Source organism: Brienomyrus brachyistius, unplaced genomic scaffold (assembly GCF_023856365.1).
Source record: "Brienomyrus brachyistius isolate T26 unplaced genomic scaffold, BBRACH_0.4 scaffold34, whole genome shotgun sequence".
NCBI lineage: Eukaryota > Metazoa > Chordata > Actinopteri > Osteoglossiformes > Mormyridae > Brienomyrus > Brienomyrus brachyistius.
Window position 1 is genome coordinate 674,435 of NW_026042309.1, and position 19,178 is coordinate 693,612.

A 19,178-nucleotide genomic window follows, 5' to 3' on the forward strand; every position below is an offset into this window, starting at 1 on the left:
AACGTTTTGCCCAGGGGCCCACACAACCCATAATCCGTCCCTGGGGACGAGGCAGACGATATCTTACGGGGACTCACTCTGAGTGCTGCCGACAGAGACACTTACAAGGGAGTGCGTGATGGCTTTCAAAGTTTTTTCGTGGTCAAGAAAAACGTAATATGCAAGCGTGCTAAGTTCAATATGAGCAAACAGAGAGAAGGAGAGCCAGTGGATGCGTTTGTTACCGTATTATACGCGCTAGCGGAACACTGCAACTACGGTGCGTTACACGATGAGCTGATCAGGGACAGACTCATTGTCGGTCTGCTAGACAAAGGGCTGTTTGAACGCATGCAGCTGGATGCAGAACTAACTTTGGAGAAAGCTGTTAGGATGGCACGTCAAAGTGAGGAGGTGAAAAAGCAGCAAGCTTCTCTGCGAGGTGACACCGGAGCACAAGCAAGTGATGGAAAGTCTGTGGACAGAGTCAGGGTGCTCAAGCACAGCAAGTCTCCTAAAAACAAACCTCAGCATGCAAGTAAGCCACACTATCCCCAGAACAGCAAAGGTAAAGCTTGACAGTCGCAGTGTCACAAATGTGGCAGTTCTCCATCACATCCAAAACGAGACTGTCCTGCAAATGAAGGGAAATGTCATGCATGTGGCAGAAAGGAACATTATAGTCGTGTGTGCAGGGCTCCAAAATCTGTGCATGAGGTTGAAGGAGAAGAGGAGGATGCAGTTCTCCTCGGCAGCATCACGACAGATGGCGATCCTTGGTTGGTTAACACTGACATCCATAACAGTAAGGTGACGTTCAAAATCGACACAGGTGCTGATGTTACAGTCTTGCCACACGCTGTGTTCCGGAACATATATAAGGACGATCCACCCATACTCTTCAAAGCAACAAAGCCACTCCCCGGACCGGGGAGGAGCCCACATGATGTTGTGAGTGTCGCCAGGCTGCTGCTGAGGAGAGGTGAGAAAGAGATGGAGGATGTGTATGTAGTTCGTCATCTGCACGCTGCTTTGCTGGGAAGACCCATGAGCTGTAGGCTGGGGCTTGTTGCACGCCTAGACGGTCTCACTGTAGAGACATTAAAGCAAACTTACCAAAAACTATACAGCAATCTCAGATGAGTGCACCAGCCATACGCCATGAAACTGAAACCAGGGGCTCAATCGTTCTCACTCAAAACACCAAGGAGGATCCCATTGCCACTGCTGGACAAAGCCTAGTAGGAACTGTCCCGCATGGAAAGCCTTGGGGTTATATGCAGAGCTGAGGACTGGTGTGCTGGTATCGTGGTAGTGCCCAAGAAGACGGGTGCTGTGCGCATATGTGTTGATCTCACCAGACTGAACGAGTCAGTGTGTCAAGAGACGTTTATCAGCAGAGAGGAATCAGAGACTGCGAACAAATAAAGACACGCTACAAAAACAGTTGGACTCACCAAGTGGTTTGTAATAACACGATAGAGACCTGCCCTTTCTGTCCGACTGGGGCATAACCAGACCTTTTACAGTGGGGTGGGGGTGGCAAGGCTGCCTGGGCCCCTGCCCATTCTGTCCCAAGGGGGAGTAACCAGACCTTTTACAGTGGGGTGGGGCGGCGGGGGGGGCAAGGGTGTCTGAGCACCTGTCCGTTCTGTCCGATGGGAGAGCAACCAGACCTTTTACAGTGGGGTGGGAATTTACTTTATTCCTCTAATCCAGGACAGTAACAGGACATAATTATATTTTCCACTGTTTTTTGTGTCTGTTATGTCTCTAGTTAAATGATTATTATACACATTGATTGAGTGTCATTGTGTCAGTTATGTTCAGCTGCAGTAATACAGTGAATTTAACTCATTATGTTACTCAGTTATGCTTTGGGTGACGCTGAAGCAGGACATAAATAGGACAGAACAGAAAGCCTTTATTGTCATTGTACAGGGAGGGAATACAGTAAATGGACATAAATTTATAAAATGCACATATACAGGGGAGAGGGAAAGCCCCCCCCCCAATCAGGATTACATTTAATTACATTTTAGTCAGAGAGGAAACGTATAAAACTATATTTTTCATGTGTATTCAGCTCACTGAACAGAGGCATTTATCTTTGTCAAACACATATTTCAGAGTAAAAAGGAAGATTTTAGCTTTTTGCCAGGAGAACCAGCCACATGTCCCAGTGACACTGAGGAGTTTCTATGAACATAAAACCCTGGATAGAGGGACTCAGTGAATGAGGAGGTGAATTTGTGCAGGGGGGTCAGTCCATCAGAGGAGACTCTGTAGAAGGACAGAGCACCAGCCCCCCAGTCCAGATACACTCCTACTCTGCGGGAGCCTGAGGGCCGTATGGGTACGAGAGTCTGTTTATTATTGTGCCAGACAGAGTATCTGTCAGTATCACACCAAAGACTCCATGACTTGTCATTGAATCCAAGCCGACAGTCACTCCCTCCTTTCCTCTGGATCCCTTTATAAGTCACTCCTATCCAGGCTGCATCTCCATCCCACTCAGCCTCCCAGTAACAGCGGCCAGTCAGACTCTCTCTGCACAGAACTTGGAGGCAGCTGTCAAATCTCTCTGGATGATCAGGATATGGCTGCTCTGCCCCCCATGTCACCTTCCTGTTCCCCCCTGACAGAGACAGGAATCTGTTTGCTGTGTTGGGTTCCAGCGTCAGCTGGCAGGAGTCTGTAGGCAGGAGGAAGATTTATTAATCCCATCAGGTCGCCTGTACTTTATGTTTCTGTACGATATAAAAACAGCACAGCTTCCCCTAACGAAGCGGGAACTGAAGTTTATGAAACATAAAGTGGGCGCGCGACGGCGGCGGGAAGAGCCGCCAAAATGGGGCGCGAGCTAAACTAACAGCTTAATTAATTTAATTAAAAAATGACAAAGCAGCGACATTCATCAGACATATTCATCACTAGCATATTTACCACAAAACGGCACCAGAGATCAATACTAAAGTCCGTGTCTTTCCTTCTAACTGCTAATTCCGGCGCGTGCGGCTTGAAAATGGCCATCGATAACAGAATATTTAAGTAATATTATTACATGTTTAAAGTGATATTTAATAAAGGTTTGGACCTGGATTCTGATACAAGCGATGATTCTGGCGCCTGAGTTGCGCTCCATGAGGATCCAGTATTTGCAGCGATTGTCTGACATGGTCTTTAGTCACAGCAAAGCCGGTCTGAATGCATTTCACATGCATCGGCTTATTTCCGTGAAGCATGTCATACTGTATCTACTGATCCGGGAGAAACACTGCAGTGTCAAGCGGGGTGGAATAGGTGCCGCGCAAAGCCGGCAAACTAATGATAATACCGTCTACAAACCATCAATGAAAGCGGATTAAACTACACAGATCGTGCATCATGAAAAACAGGAAGGTTCTCATTAATGCAGAAAAATATTGCTCAAAAAGACGGGCTTATTATCTCATTACCTCGGAAAAACAGAATTGATATTTTCCCAGATGAATGCAATACGCTTTCATTGAGAACCGCTTACCGCGCGCGTGACTGTAGATGCTGCGCCGCTGTGTTTTAGATGTAATGCTGGCACGCATGGCTTTTTAATATTCATGAGCGAAGCCCTACATGATTGGCTGGCTAATTCATATTTATGAGGTGGGACACTACCTGATTGGCCATTGAACATCGACATGTGCTGCCTGTTTCTTCTGCCAAAGTCAGGGGTGTCCGAATCCAGTCCTGGGGGGCCGGAGCCTTGTGTAGCTTAGTTCTTTCCCTGATCCACCATAAATGATTCAACTCAAGAGCTGTGTGGTAATTAGCACAAGCAGTTGAATCAGGTGTGTTAAATGAGGGGAAACCCAAAAATGTGCAGGACTCTGGCCCCCCAGGACTGGATTTGGGCTCTCGTGAATATTAATGAATGTTACAGAACCACCCTGTAAAAATGCAAATTCACATTTTGCACTTGAGGAGAGAGTCTGGTCTCACTGCCTACGGATGCCGTCTTAGGACAATACTAACGAATCTCACACAGAAAACACATACAGTCATGGCATGCGCAAAAAGAGCAAATGCAAAGGATTCTTTTTTGGTGAAATTAAAGATGTATAACTAATTCAGAATATATTTTAACCATCCTACACTCCCACACAAACACAAAGACAATACGGGCAGCTATAAAGCATTCGTTTGGATGTTGTCTAAAATGACATGAAACTCACATAAACACAAACATGGAAATCCATCTACACACAGTGCAAAATTACACTCATCACAACAATTGTGTGAATACAACCATAACATAGTATTAATGGTATTATTAATAAAAACAGGCAAACACTTACATTTCTGTAAGCCTGGTCTGGTCCTGCACTCTCCACCATGATCCACACTATAGGAGAAGCAGAATGACATAGTGCTGCTGTATCCATTTATTTATTGGTGCCTCTTCTTCACATACATGCATAAGTATCTGTAGCGTGTCAGACACACACTCTGTACTCACTTCAGCTTCTCCAGTTTACAGCTGGGATCCTCCAGTACAGCAGAGAGCAGCTTCACTCCTGAGTCTCCTGGGTGATTGTAGCTCAGGTCCAGCTCTCTCAGGTGTGAGGAGTTTGACCTCAGAGCTGAAGCCAGGGAAGAACAGCCTTCTTCTGTGACTCTACAGCCTGACAGCCTGCAGAGAGACAGACAAAAAAATCCACAATGAATAAGATCACCTGACCATTACAAGCATTACTTTTAAGCAAAAGTGACTCCTCTAATAAATATTTCAATACTCACACAAAATTAACATCTTTTGAACATTTTACAAGAACCTATACTTCTCAGAACTAGAACCAGATCCAGTTGATATAGAATCATTTTTAAATAATCTAGACTTACTCATATTAACCAATGAAACAGCAGATGCCCTTGATGACAAAAGTGGAGATTTCAGGTCCTGTGAGTACAAATCCAGACCAAGATTTTGTTTCAACCAACCAGTTGAATATAAAGAGTCACAGTCGCAGAGTACTCAACTGGTTACTCCTCCTTGCTGGCTCTTCTCTTTGTAGTTCTTCACACCAAATCACCATTGTTATTGTGTATAGACCACCTGGGCCGTACAGTGATTTTCTTAAGGAATTTGCTGATTTTTTAACAAACCTGGTGGTCAGTACTGACAAAGCTGTTATTGTGGGTGATTTTAACATTCGTATGGAGAAGGATAGTAATTCTTTAAAAATAGCGTTTGCAGCTATTCTTGACTCTGTAGGTGTATGTCAGAATGCCTACTCAGAATCGGGCCTACTCATGTCTGTAACCATACCCTTGATTTGATCATTAGTCATGGCATCCTGGTAGAACATGTATCTATTATGCCACAGAGTCCTCTGCTCTCAGATCATTACTTGTTAACATTTGAAATCCAGTATTGCCTCCCGTTGACCACCACTCCAAAGTATAGAATCAGACGTTCTATTAAGGCACTAACTACAACAACATTTATGAAACAACTTCCACAGTCCTTCAGCCTTACATCTGAAGCATTGTGTGTAGATGAACTTGAACAGGCAACTTCAAACACGGAAAAATCCCTTCGCAGGACTCTAGATCTTGTGGCTCCATTTAGGAGTATAAAGCATAGCAATAACAAACCTGCCCCCGGTACTCTGATAATACACGTGAACTCAAACAGGCATCACGCAAGCTAGAGTGAAAATGGCGCTCAACTAAACTACAAGTTTTCAAATCTGCCTGGAAAGAGAGCCTCTCTAAATACAGACAAGCACTAGTAACTGCTCGGTCTGTGTATCTCTCCAGATTAATAGATATGAACAAAAGCAATCCTAAATTCCTATTTCAATCCGTGGCTAGGATAACACAGAATTCCTCATTAAACTTGCAAGTCCCACAAGCTCTTAAGAGTGATGACTTTTTAAGAGTGATGACATTTTTTAATGGTAAAATAACTAAGATTAGACAGACCATCCAGTGCACACCCTTACCTACTTACGCCTCCTGCTAGTCTTATGCTTACCAATAATAAGACCTTTTAATCATTCATTACTATTACACACTCAGAACTTTTGAGCTTAATTTTCTCCTGTAAATCCTCTACTAGTCTTGTAGACCCAATTCCTACAAAATTCTTCAAGGAAATTGCACCACAGATTGGCACTACCGTGTTACATGTGTTAAACTCTTCTCTTAGGCTTGGATATGTTCCAAAACCTTTTAAATGGCTGTTATTAGACCCATCCTAAAGAAACCAAATCTTGAACCCAGTGTTTTAGGAAACTATAGACCTATCTCAAATCTTCCTTTCATTTCAAAGATCATGGAAAAGGTGGTAGTTCGTCAGTTGGCCTCTTTCCTACAAAAAAAGAATACCAATGAATTATATCAGTCTGGCTTTAGACCAAACCATAGCACAGAAAATTCTCTAGTCAAGGTAATGAATGATTTACTTGTAGCTTCTGACCGTGGCTGTGTATCTCTGTTGGTATTGCTAGATTTAACTGCAGCGTTCGATACTGTGGACCATAATATCCTCTTGGACCGGTTAGAAGGTGTAGTTGGCATTACGGGGACAGCACTTTCTTGGTTCCGCTCATATTTAACTGATCGCTATCAGTACGCCCATGTGAATCATCCAAGGCCACAAAAGTTGAATATGGTGTCCCACAGGGATCAGTCCTGGGCCCGCTACTGTTTACCCTATACATGCTACCTCTTGGTAACATTATTAGAAATCATGGTATTGGGTTTCATTGCTATGCAGATGATACACAGTTGTACATATCTGTTAACCCTGATGATACATCACTGCTATCTCGGTTAGAAGACTGTCTATTAGATATCCGGTGCTGGATGACAAAAATTTTCCTTATGTTAAACACAGAAAAAACAGAAGTTCTGGTAATTGGTCCCAAGGCTGCAAGAAATAAGTTTCACCACCTCAATGTTGGTAGCCTTCCTACACAACCTAACACGGTGGTTAGAAATCTTGGCGTTCTTGTTGATTCAGATCTATGCTTTGATGCTCACATAAGAAGTATTACTAGAACTGTGTTTTATCATCTACGGAACATAGCCAAGCTTCGTAAGATGCTCTCATTTAATGATGCAGAAAAACGAATACAGTGCTGTCACTCTAGCTTCATAATCCCTTGTGGAATTGGAGTGCTGACATTTCAGGGACTCCCCATGCCGGCATTCCCACTTGCCTCTCCCCCCTAAAGATGCTGCCATAGCCATATCTGCCGGAGCTTGCAGATTGCACTTCATATTGCACTCATCTAGCTTTTAGCACTGCCGATAGCCTCCTCTACTTTGACTAATTGTACATTTTATTTCCCCTACTCCTCCTGGGGGGTGATGCCTGGAGACCTCAATCTATCAAGATGTCCAGCATACCCTACTACATGTGACGTCGCCACCACCAGTGACGTCCCTGCATCCAGCTCGCCCTTCTGCCTGTGTCATCTTACATGTCTAACCCGCTGCCTTACCTCTAGTTGCCTGGCGATTGGAAGAAGACTCAGCATTGGCTTGTCATGTTCCTTGCTCTCCAGTTATTTCCCAAATCTTATGATTGGGACAATGTGACTTGACTCTTATTGACTATCCCTGCCGGCCCCTGGAGGATGGGCTCCCCCTTTGAGTCTGGTCCCTCCCTTCCTTCTTGGGAGTTTTTCCTTGCCACTGTCACCTTTGGCTTGCTCACTGGTGGCTTTGGGTGAGGATGCTGTAAAGCGCTTTGAGACAATGTAATGTTGTGATAATGCGCTATACAAAAATAAATTTGTTGTTGTTGTTTGTTGAAACAAAATCTTGGTCTGGATTTGTACTCTCTGGACCTGAAATCTCCACCTCTGCTTGATGCACCATTAACATCAGAAGAACTCCATAAGGTCCTCAACCAAATGCCTAACAACCAATCGCCAGACCGGATGGTTTCCCTGCAGAAATCTATATACATTTTTGGGGCATATTATCTCCACTCTACAATAGACTGGTAAGAGAAATTAAGCATACAACACAAATCCCATCGTATGAGTGCAGTGACCATTACAGTGTTATTGAAACTTGATAAAGACCCAACACAACCCTCTAGTTACCCGCCACTCTCACTAATGAATACAGACTTGAAAATCATTACAAAAGCTCTCGTCACTCAGTCACAGACAGTCATTCCTACTATAATCCATCCTGATCAGACAAGACATGCCTCAGACAACATCCATAGATTATTTAATTTAGTCAGTACTGCTCAGCATACCCATACTAAAACCATGATTACATCATTAGATGCAGAAACTGCATCTGACAGTCAGTTGGACATTCCTCTTTAATACATTGCATAGATTTGGCTTCGGAGAGTCGTTCACCCACTGGGTTAAAATACTGTACAGCTCACCCAAAGATACAGTGTCACAGATGGGATGACATCACCTGCATTCACACTCCGACGGGGAAGACGGCCTGCATGCCCACTCTCTCCTTCACTGTTTGCCATCTTCATAGAAACACTTGCAGCAGCAATATGACAGAACAGTGAAATAAATGGAATTCATACTAATAACAACACAAAATTAATCTCTATGCAGATGATATCTTGCTGTTTTTACAAAACCCTCAATATAAGAAATTTTAATTTATTAACACCTTTTCATATCTATCAAACTACACAATAAGTGGAAAACACCCATAATATTCTCACTGTCTGAAGATGCCTGAGATTCAGCCGATCAGGATGGTCCATTTCACACTGGAAATATCCGGTACTTGGGTATCTACATCTCCCACAGGCTGTCTGACTTGGTTACCCTCAACTACACCCCCTTATTCAAAACAATAGATGAAAAACAAAAACGCAGAGTCAAACATTCCACAATACAGAAAAATAAATCTCAAGGTGGATTACAAGATCATTACAAGATCATTATTACTTAGCAAATCATCTGCAAGACTTAACTAAATGGTCACACTACAGCAGTAACAGCAGCTCATGGTTACAGCAGGAGCAGCTGTACTGTAAAAATCTCAGACATGCAGACTTACTCAAAATGTCATTAAAGAAACAAAACTGCTTTAACAACACAGTGCTGCCATTTCCACAGCACTGACAGCCCAGTGGAAAGCCATTAAAATCACTAACTGTACTCTCAGACCCTGTAAATACACGCCAATCTGGAATGATCTGGACTTCCTACTTCACAATATCACTATTCACTATCACTCACGGGGACAGAAAGGGATTACACATCTCCACCTCCTTTTCAGTAACAGTCATTTCATGACATTCGAAGACTTAATCCATAAATACGAGTTGAGAATATGCAGTTTTTCTAATATTTACTAACTGAATCCAGCATCAAAACCAAAATGGACCTCACACATAATACACTGAATCCTCCTCAGATGAGACAACAATCTGCCACTTAAAAATAAAAAGAAACCTCTAGAATATATAATCCTACATCTTGCGACAGACACATTGATATTTGTACCAAAAATTTATTGGAATAAGGACCTTATTTTTTCACTCAGCTCTGATTTCTGGATGGACGCCTGCAACAACATATTTACAGTGACAAATACTGGCCTTCAGTTCAGTACAAAGTAATTCACATAAAATATGTGACTCAATATAAAAAGTAGTCAGTACTGATACCTGCTCACAGTGTACAAGGGGTGTCACAGATAATTATCTGCATGCTCTGTTGGCCTGTATACCAGCTCACAGTGCACCATGGGAGTCACAGATAATTATCTGCATGCTCTGTTGGTCTGTATACCTGCTCACAGTGTACAATGGGTGTCACAGATAATTATCTGCATGCTCCGTGGGCCTGTATACCTGCTCACAGTGCACCATCGGAGTCACAGATAATTATCTGCATGCTCTGTGGGCCTGTATACCTGTTCACAGTGCACCATCGGAGTCACAGATAATTATTGTTAGGTTGAAGAAACTGTTATTAATCATTTTGTTATCACTCCTGTATGATCAGCAATGAATGTAAATATGTATATATATTATTTTGTTTTCCCCTAGCCTCATACTTTAGATTATATTAATAATAGCATTCCCACCTTAGCAAAACCAGAACTTTCTCTCACCTCCCTATTCTGCATGACTCTTGCGCCTCCCACTGACTATAAATAAAGGAGTCAAGGGGAACCACCCTTTGTAACACATTCTGCTGTAGTTTGCATTGCAGAGAGTGTGGGTACCCTTGCAAGTAAAACTGTAACCTGTGTGTGTCTCATAAATGTGGAGTTGGGGTGGAAACGCCGGGCGCTTTCCCCAACATAGAATTTGGTCCTTCGAGCCGGATCCGAGGAACCCCGAAGACGTCTCCAGTACGCCGAGAGAAGCGACACCGAAAACTGCCGGCAGTCACTCGAAGACGGGTGCAAGAAAGACCTGTGATGTGAATTCGTCATCAGGCCGGTGGTTAGAACTGCGCTCGACGTCTGGTGATGTCTGAAGGACCTCGGTGACGGATCAGAGAGCAGGTGAGTAGGTGGCCAAGTGAGACATACGGCACCTAAATAAGTAGGTGGCCAAGACATGCATGTGGTTGAGGTTAGCCGAAATTAACCGGGAGAGAAAGTAGGCGTTATTGGAAATATATATATTGATGTATGTGGATGTGTTTTTATAGGTTTTAGATTAACCTACACGATCCACCCTAAAAGCAACAACATACTGGTGACTGAAGGATAAAGGACGGGTTTCATCCCTGAAAACTAACACCGCTGCTCTAATAGTGAGCAGTAGAAGGCCGTGTTGGTGTCCTCCTGAGGTCTCATGCCAGGGACTTGCTTTTAGGATTTTTTATGTTTTGTAGTGTATTCAATAAAAGGTAACAATGGGAAAAAACCAGAGTAAACAAATCAAATTAGAGGGAGATGAGAAGTTTATGGAAGGATATAAACCAGGATCAGGACAAATAAGTAGTCAGAGATGGAGGAAAAAACATGGGTTTGAAGGAAAACTCCATACTCCAGACATATTAAAGTTACAGGGAAACTTAAAACTGGAGATGTTACAGACTACCAATAATAAAAAAGGCCAAGATAGAAAAAAGGAATACGTTTTCTCTGATGCATGGTTAGAACAGAGTAAACTAAGAGATAATAAGAGATAACAGAAAAAGGGAAATAAGGAGAAAAAACTGCAGGTGGCTTTAATCACACTAGACGAAGAAACGGCAGCAAGACCTTCTGCCCCTCCAGCTCCTCCACCGCCCCCACAAATTCCGGTGCCTGCACCGGCGCTGGTTCCAGCCACAGATAGACAAGAAGCAAGGGGGGGGGTGGAACCATCTCGCATGTTAACTCGAGGGTCTGATCCCTCTCTATATCCTGTAAAAGATTTGGCCACAGCTAAAGTACAATGGCATCCAAAAAATAACACAGAACAAGAGGAGGTAGAATGGCAGTGTCCCCTCGTAGAAGTGGCAAACCCAAATCGAGGGCCAAATAATGCAGGACCCGAAACTATGTTAGTATATAGACCCTGGACCGCTGAGGATAGAACAGCGGCTTTAAAAGGAATACCCCCGGTTGAAGAAGGGGTACCCGAGTTTTGGACTGCCATCCTAGAATTACAAAGTAGTTTTCATTTGAACGGCAGGGAAATGTACCGATGCCTAAGACAGTTGTTTACCCATAAATGGGGACGTGTAGCGGGAGACTTCACAGAACATGGTAATAATGATGAAGTCTTAGCACATGACTCGCAGGAAGTCATACAAGCATTACGAGACTTGCGAAACAGGGTAGAGACAGCCTTCGTAAGACGCGCAGATTATGGGCGAATAGCGCAGTGCAAACAAAAAGATGGAGAGGAACCTGAGGATTTTATGGATAGGATGCGAGTGGTGTTCAGGGGAAATTCAGGAATTCCTCACGACGAGGAAGACGGAGGAGTGTATCAGCAACAATTAAAACGAGCTTTTGTCGCAGGCCTAAAGCCTGAATTGCGAAAATATCTCGACAAACATTGGGGACATCAGAATACTGGCTCAGTCCAACAAGCCTTAGAATATGCCCAACACGCACAGAAAGCGCAGAAACAGCAAAAGACAGATACAATATTCAGCGCCTCTGACTTGGTAGCGCTAGTGCAAACGAACCCTCGGGGACGCGGGGGATTCAGAGGTAGAGGAAGAGGAAGATTTAGAGGCCGAGGAAGATTTAGAAATAAACAAACAGGAGGGTTTTCACAGGAAACAGAGTGTTGGACATGCGGGAAACCTGGACATTTAAGCAGGGACTGCAGGTCAGGGAAGCGACCATTTAATCCAAACTCCACCGAAAATGACCAATGACCCTCCTCGGAGACCCCTGTTGCCGACACTATCCGAGGTGAAACAGAGGTCATTTTAAGGGAAGAAACGGAGGTTACCTTACAAGACCTCCTGGATGAGGAAATAGATTTGCAAGCAGTATGTCAGCTATTAGCAGAAAGGCAGTGGGGAACTTTGCCAAGTCGGAAATTAATCATAAATGGCAAAGTATACGAATGCCTGTGTGATACTGGAGCCTGTAGGACTGTCCTAAACTCCAGTCCTCCTGAAGTCACATACTCCTCATCTCTCATAAATATAAAAACAGCAGGAGGCCAAACAGACAGTCATCAGCTAACAAACCCAGTTGCAGTAAAAGATAAGGAAACTGGGATTGAATGTCAAGCACAAGTGTTAATAAGCCCTTCTTGCCCTGTCAATCTGTTAGGCCGTGACCTTATGGTACAGATGGGCATTAGTGTAGTTGCCACAAACTCTGGCATGAAAGCAATCATAAATGAGGAAGCCTATGTTGTGCAAGGAACCGGAGCACCACAATATTACTGGTCACTGGACCTAGGGGGAACTGCACAGACACGAGAATTGTTGCGAAAAACTAGAGAAAAGCAGTCCCCCAAACAAACCCAGTTCATGCCTGACGATGCCTTACACGTCACTATGTGGTACAAAGGCACCCCAGGACCAGATTATGCCTATGACAAAACGTTTCATGCCCTCCAAGACACTTGTATTACCTTACAACATTTGTATGTTAACTCCACTACTGGCTTTTCTGCTGCCTCAGTCATCTTATCTAATAAACAACAGGCTGTGTTCAGAGGGGAAACACCACACGTATCTCTATCAAAACCACCTCAGATGCAGTGGAGGGATGTAGAGATGTTCTTACGAGATTCCATGCACAGTTACAATGACTACCAACCTGTACCTGGCTCCTGTTGGAGCTATGACAAAAAACACAATGTGTGGCGGTTCCCTTTGGGATGGAGAGTTCAAACCACTCTCACCACACACTTGCAGGACCCAACTTGACAAATTTTTTCTGTTCTGGAGGGGGGATCATGTCCAGATCTAGATCGCCTCCCGGAAGGGTTGTGGTCGTCTTCCCCCACTGATGTAGGACTGGTAAAGGGGTTCCCACCATACAAAGTAATTGTGAAATCAGAACACCGCCCGGTAGTTAGACAATACCCGTTAAAACCTGAGGCAGAGAAAGGTATAGCCCCTGTAGTGCAGGATATGTTGGCATCAGGAATATTGCGAGAGGCTCCTGAGGCCACTTGCAATACTCCTATCTTCCCTGTCCAGAAGGGACATACAGGGAAATGGCGCATGGTGCAGGATTTAAGACCAGTTAATAACATAGTGCAACACGCAGCACCAGACGTGCCCAACCCACACTTATTGCTCAACTCATTAACCCCTGATAAAAGTTACTTCTCAGTAGTTGATCTCAGTAATGCATTTTTCTCAGTACCATTGCACTCTGATTCTCAACATTTATTTGGTTTCACCTATAAGGGAAAAAAATACACATATACTAGACTCCCTCAAGGGTTTTCAGAAAGTCCACATGTATATACCATGGCCCTTAGATATTTTATGAGTACCTGTAAAATACCATCCCATAGTCAAGTGCTACTGTATGTAGATGATATATTAATTGCTTCAGATACAAAACAGCATTGTAAGGAAGCCACACTGTTGGTGTTACAGCATTTATATGATACAGGACATAAAGCATCAAAACAAAAATTACAATATTGCAGGGAGGAAGTTATATATCTTGGACATAAACTCTCCCAACAAGGTCGATCATTATTAGAAACTAGAAAACAGGCAATACAAGAGGCACCAAAGCCAAAGACTAAACAGCAAATGATGTCCTTCTTAGGACTTTGTAATTATTGCAGAGAATGGCTACCTGATTATGCCGCACTCGTTCAACCTCTGCAAACCTTAATTTATGGGAAAGACATGGCCTTAAAAGATAAAATTCAGTGGACAAAAGAAGGAGAATTGGCATTCACAAACTTAAAAATGATGCTACAAACAAATGTGATACTTGCCTTACCAGATTATCAACAACCATTTACCTTATGTGTTGATGCTAATCAAGGTTATATGAAAGCGGTATTAACACAGCCGTTCGGGACAAAGGAAAGACCACTAGCATTCTATTCTAAACGATTATATGCAGTAGCAGCTGGTTTTCCACAATGTTTGCAAGCATGTGCAGCTGCTGCAGAAGCAGTAAAATTATCAGCAGAATTAGTGTTGTGTCACCCACTCACCCTGAAGGTGCCACATTCAGTTTCATTAGTTTTACTGCAGACGCCGCTTCTGTTCCTCACACATGCTAGACATCTGACCTTAGTCTCACTCCTGCTTTCACAGTCAAACATTACTATACAGCGATGTGGTCCTCTTAACCCTAGCACCCTTCTTCCGACAACGGAAGATGGAGAGCCACATTCGTGCAAAGCAGTTGTGGAAGAGCAAACAAAACCCAGAGCAGATATTTTACAGACCCCAATATCAGATTCAATGGTTGTTTATGTAGATGGATCAGCATCAAAAAATGATATGGGAAAAAATAAGGTCGGGTATGCTGTAGTTACGTCCACTGAAGTGTTAGAGGCCAATGCACTCCCACCTGCTTGTTCAGCACAAGCGGCTGAACTCTATGCTGTAATTAGGGCATGCGAGCTATTCAAAAATAAGTCACTTACTATATACACTGATAGTCAATATGTGTTTGGAGCTGTTCATCACCATGCAAGAGTGTGGAAAAATAGAGGTTTTAAAACATCGCAGGGAACGTCTCTAACTCACACAAACTTACTACTTAGATTATTAGATGTTGTACAATTACCGACTCGCCTTGCACTGTGCAAATGTAAAGCACACCAAACCGATGCTTCCACAATAGCTAAAGGAAACAACTTTGCAGATAAAACTGCCAAAGAAGCGGCCCTGAAACAGCCCACCTTATCAGTGGCAGACATTCTTTTCATAGATAGTGATGTGCTGTGTGATGCACAGATTCATGCTCCTAAAACAGAAATACAGAGTTGGATCAAGAGAGGAGCAATACAGCAAGGGAAAGTTTACTATATGAATGACAAGCCCATCCTACCAAAAAACTTATACAAAACAGCTGCCTTAGTGAGCCATGGAAATACTCATGTCTCAACAGGAGGGATGGTACATATTATCCAGCAATACTTTTATGCTATAAATTTTTCTGATTATGCAAAGCAATTTTGTAGAACATGCTTAATTTGCTGTAAACATAATGCATAGGGTAACATGAGACCAAAACGTGGCCAGTTCCCTGTAGCTGAGTACCCGTTTCAAGTTGTACATATGGATTTTATTGAATTATCTTGGTCACAAGGGAAGAAGTACTGTCTAGTCATTATAGACACCTTTTCTAAGTGGGTAGAAATATACCCTGTAAAGCACTGTGATGCAATGACTGTTGCAAAATGTTTGGTAGGCCATTATTTCCCTACTTATGGCATACCTCATATTATAAGATCAGACAATGGGACTCATTTTGTAAATCAGACCATGTCCCTTTGTTCACAAGCATTAGGTTTTACGCTTAAGAATCATTGTGCTTATCACCCTCAGAGTGCAGGCTTAGTGGAGAGAACTAACGGCACTATTAAAACAAGGCTCAGAAAAACAATGGAAGAGACAAAAAGGCCGTGGCCAGAATGTTTGACTCTAGTAAAATTGTGGATGAGAATAACTCCCATTCCTGCAGGATTAACACCTTTTGAGATAGTGTACGGAAGGCCGTTTCCTCTAGCAACTGAAATGAGTGATATAGGGAAAGCGGACAGAGAAAATACATTGGCTAATTGGATGCGAAAGTTGCTATCATCACAACAAAAACATAGCCCCAGTAGTCTGCCAGTAAATTCTGTTTCTAACCAACAGGATAACTTGCAGCCAGGGGATTGGATCCTGGTCAAGGTCCTGTTGCGGAAGGAGTGGAGCACACCCCGGTGTGACGGTCCTTATCAAGTCCTTCTCACAACACCAACAGCTGTGAAAATAGCAGAACGACCTTCCTGGATACACAAAAGTCACTGTAAACCCATCAAGCCCTTATCAGAGGCCTCAGCGACAGAGTAGCAGTGGAAGTCCGCTACAAAGGCACAGTAACCAATAGGGTGCTGCTGTCTCAACCCGGTGAAGAAAACAACTGAACTGCACTCTATTAGGATGGCTCTGACGGGGTGGGGATGTGGTAAGGTGACTCTAGGGGTCATTCTTGTTGTTGGACTTGTATGGTTGTCCTTGCTCCCACTAGCTCCATTACAGCACCTACGGCGATGGACCCATGACGACTTCCATCTGCGCCCGTTGCCTGCTGACCACTCACACCCGTTCATGAAGAACTACTGGTATCGATATGTACATGACACTGTAACAGCAAAAAATGTGAATGCGAATTGCTATGTTTGTTCTGTGATGCCTACTCATAGTGAAGGACCCACTGTATATGGAAAACCCATGAATATGTCCCAGGCCAAATGTGCTGCATCTTTTGCAGGTATAGGGTACTGTAAGGACATAAAACTTATAGGTCCTGCAGGCCCCAACTCTGATCAGCCTGCATCAGTCTATTTCAGAACTCCAAGAAAAGGATCCACTGGCCCAGGCAAGATTGGACTCCATGCATCAAACCATCCCTTTTAAGGAAGGCAAAGCCCTGCTGGCTCCTGAGAATAACTGGAGCAATACAGAAAAAGCAAGACCTTTCACCCCCTGGAGTGGCCAGAGTTCCACAGTCAATCCACAGAACAACAGCTGTCAGTCCCCAGACACAGACACCTTTTCCACTAGAAATAGGATAACTCACCACACATAGATGTTAGGGACAAATACACGCATGTTTGGTCTCGTTTGAATAGGCATGAGACGGCGAGTGTTATACACTCAGATTTAAGGCAGTATAGTTTTCCCTAAGAGAACTATAGAAACTTCGGCTAAACCCACCAAACTGAGAGAGCCTCTCACATGGCAGAACAAGGGAATTACGACCACCCCCTAAAGTGATCTGATTGGCTGGGGACCTGAGAACCAAGGTCAACAATGCCCCTAAAATTAACTATTGACCGAAATTGGTCAGTCTTCAGAGACATGCCATCACATGGTTTGGATACTTAAGGAAGGGCCTCAGAAGGATTCGGGGAGTCACTCTGTAATCAGAGCTCCCGCAGAGAACTGGGCGAAAGTCCATCTGTAGTCAGATACTTTCCGCAGAACTTTGTGCACTCTCAGCTGAGGTATGTGATGGTTTTATATTGTATTTGTCAAAATGTATTTAAGTATGTGTGGCCACATGTCAATGATTGGATATTGTAATATGTTTAATAAATGTTGTCTTGATTACTTCATGACTGTCTGATTTGCTAACTTCTTTATAAACTTTCCAGATTGGGCTTCGATCCTGATTAGGACTAAAGTGGTAAATACTATCTTGCAGCCTCTGAGTTAAATACCTTTTATCCGGGTCCCAAACTCGACTGCCCAAGTTAAGTTAGGTGGGTACCAGAACCGCACCTCTGGAGTTCGCACACGCTCAGTTACGGGCCGACTTAACCTCTGAGGTCAACACATGCTGATGAAAGGTACCGGTCTACCCTCTGAGGGGCGTACACACTATGTTCCTAGGCACCGGGCATAGTCCCTGAGACGCTCACATGGTAAGACAATGGGCGGCATCGGCGGAGTCCCTGAGACGAGCCCAAAGTAAACCTCGTACAAACTACCGCAACAAAAGGTGCGCCGTCACAGCCGCTGAGGTTGACACATGTTATGATATGGGCTGCCCCCGGCTGAGCCTCTGAGGTGAACGTACATGTGGTTCAGGTAAACATCGGCTTAATCTCCGAGGCACCCACATGCTCAGTAATTGGCAGACACTGAGCCTTTGGGGAATTATATAGGTCGAGGGACCCGAATAATCAGAGGCTGACATTGTCTTAAATGGTGGCGGTTTCCATACCTCTAAGACAAACCCTGTGGGACGAGCCCACGAATCGCCCTGTCGGCCGAGGCGAATCTGGCGGACTCCTTCGTCAGGGGTAAACTAGAGTTGGTAATCTAAAGGAGAGTCCCGAAGTAATCCGAACAACATAAACGTCATGACTACAATATACTGAAATAAGGTCATTAATAAAATGGAGTCAGATATATGTCTAAAAGAATATCTTGTATATTAAAAAGGGTAAGTAATTCCCAGGAGCGCTTGGAAGGACCAACACGCATTCACAGCCTTCGGCTGCGCCATTGGATTCCGCCATTGGGCCAGTGGGCGGCTCCCTACAGTACCAAAGTATTGTTTCACTTATATTTTCCGTAGATGGAGACTATGTTAATATCACCACTAATGGGTCAGGTAATATAACCGTAAAAACTGTTGTGCAAGATGCCACAGGAATATACCCAGATGACCCTGGGTTCCAAAACGGCACATGTCTCCAAGACTTTTGGGTGGATTTCACCGTAACTAAAACCAATGTATCATTCCCCTTTTCTGTCCTAATATATCAAGACCCAACCACATATAATCATTCAGTCTGCTACAAACAGAATAATGGCACTAGGTGGATCGGAGGCAATACCACGAATTGTGACACGACCTTCGTTAGCAGCATGTACGGCTCTCCTGTCTCGTTCTTGGGGCCCAGTAATGGAACTTATTGGGTGGACGGAGTGGCTTGGTTATGCGGACCTCGTGCATACTTTGTCCTACCACCGAACTGGTTTGGAGTGTGCGCTCCTATTTTTGTTTCAGATCACACCTTCTTGATAGCACAGGGAAGTAAGGTTTCCATCAGAAGCAGGAGGAAGCGTTTGATATCAATACAACCC

General features: G+C 43.7%; 1 protein-coding gene across 3 annotated transcripts in view; it reads right to left on the reverse strand.

The window, feature by feature from the left end:
- Positions 1 to 1,886: 1,886 nt before the first annotated feature.
- LOC125721538 (NACHT, LRR and PYD domains-containing protein 3-like) overlaps positions 1,887 to 19,178 on the reverse strand; it is a 111,384-nt gene continuing 94,092 nt past the window's right edge. Inside the window, exons 11-13 of one of the 3 annotated variants that reach the window (XM_048997465.1) lie at positions 4,475 to 4,648; positions 4,314 to 4,360; positions 1,887 to 2,674 (exon numbers count right to left, since the gene is read on the reverse strand). In XM_048997465.1, the coding sequence (XP_048853422.1) occupies positions 2,106 to 2,674; positions 4,314 to 4,360; positions 4,475 to 4,648 (790 nt within the window). In that variant the 3' untranslated portion in view covers positions 1,887 to 2,105. The remainder of the gene's footprint in view (positions 2,675 to 4,313; positions 4,361 to 4,474; positions 4,649 to 19,178) is intronic. The other 2 variants (XM_048997467.1, XM_048997466.1) reach the window with 2 other exon arrangements.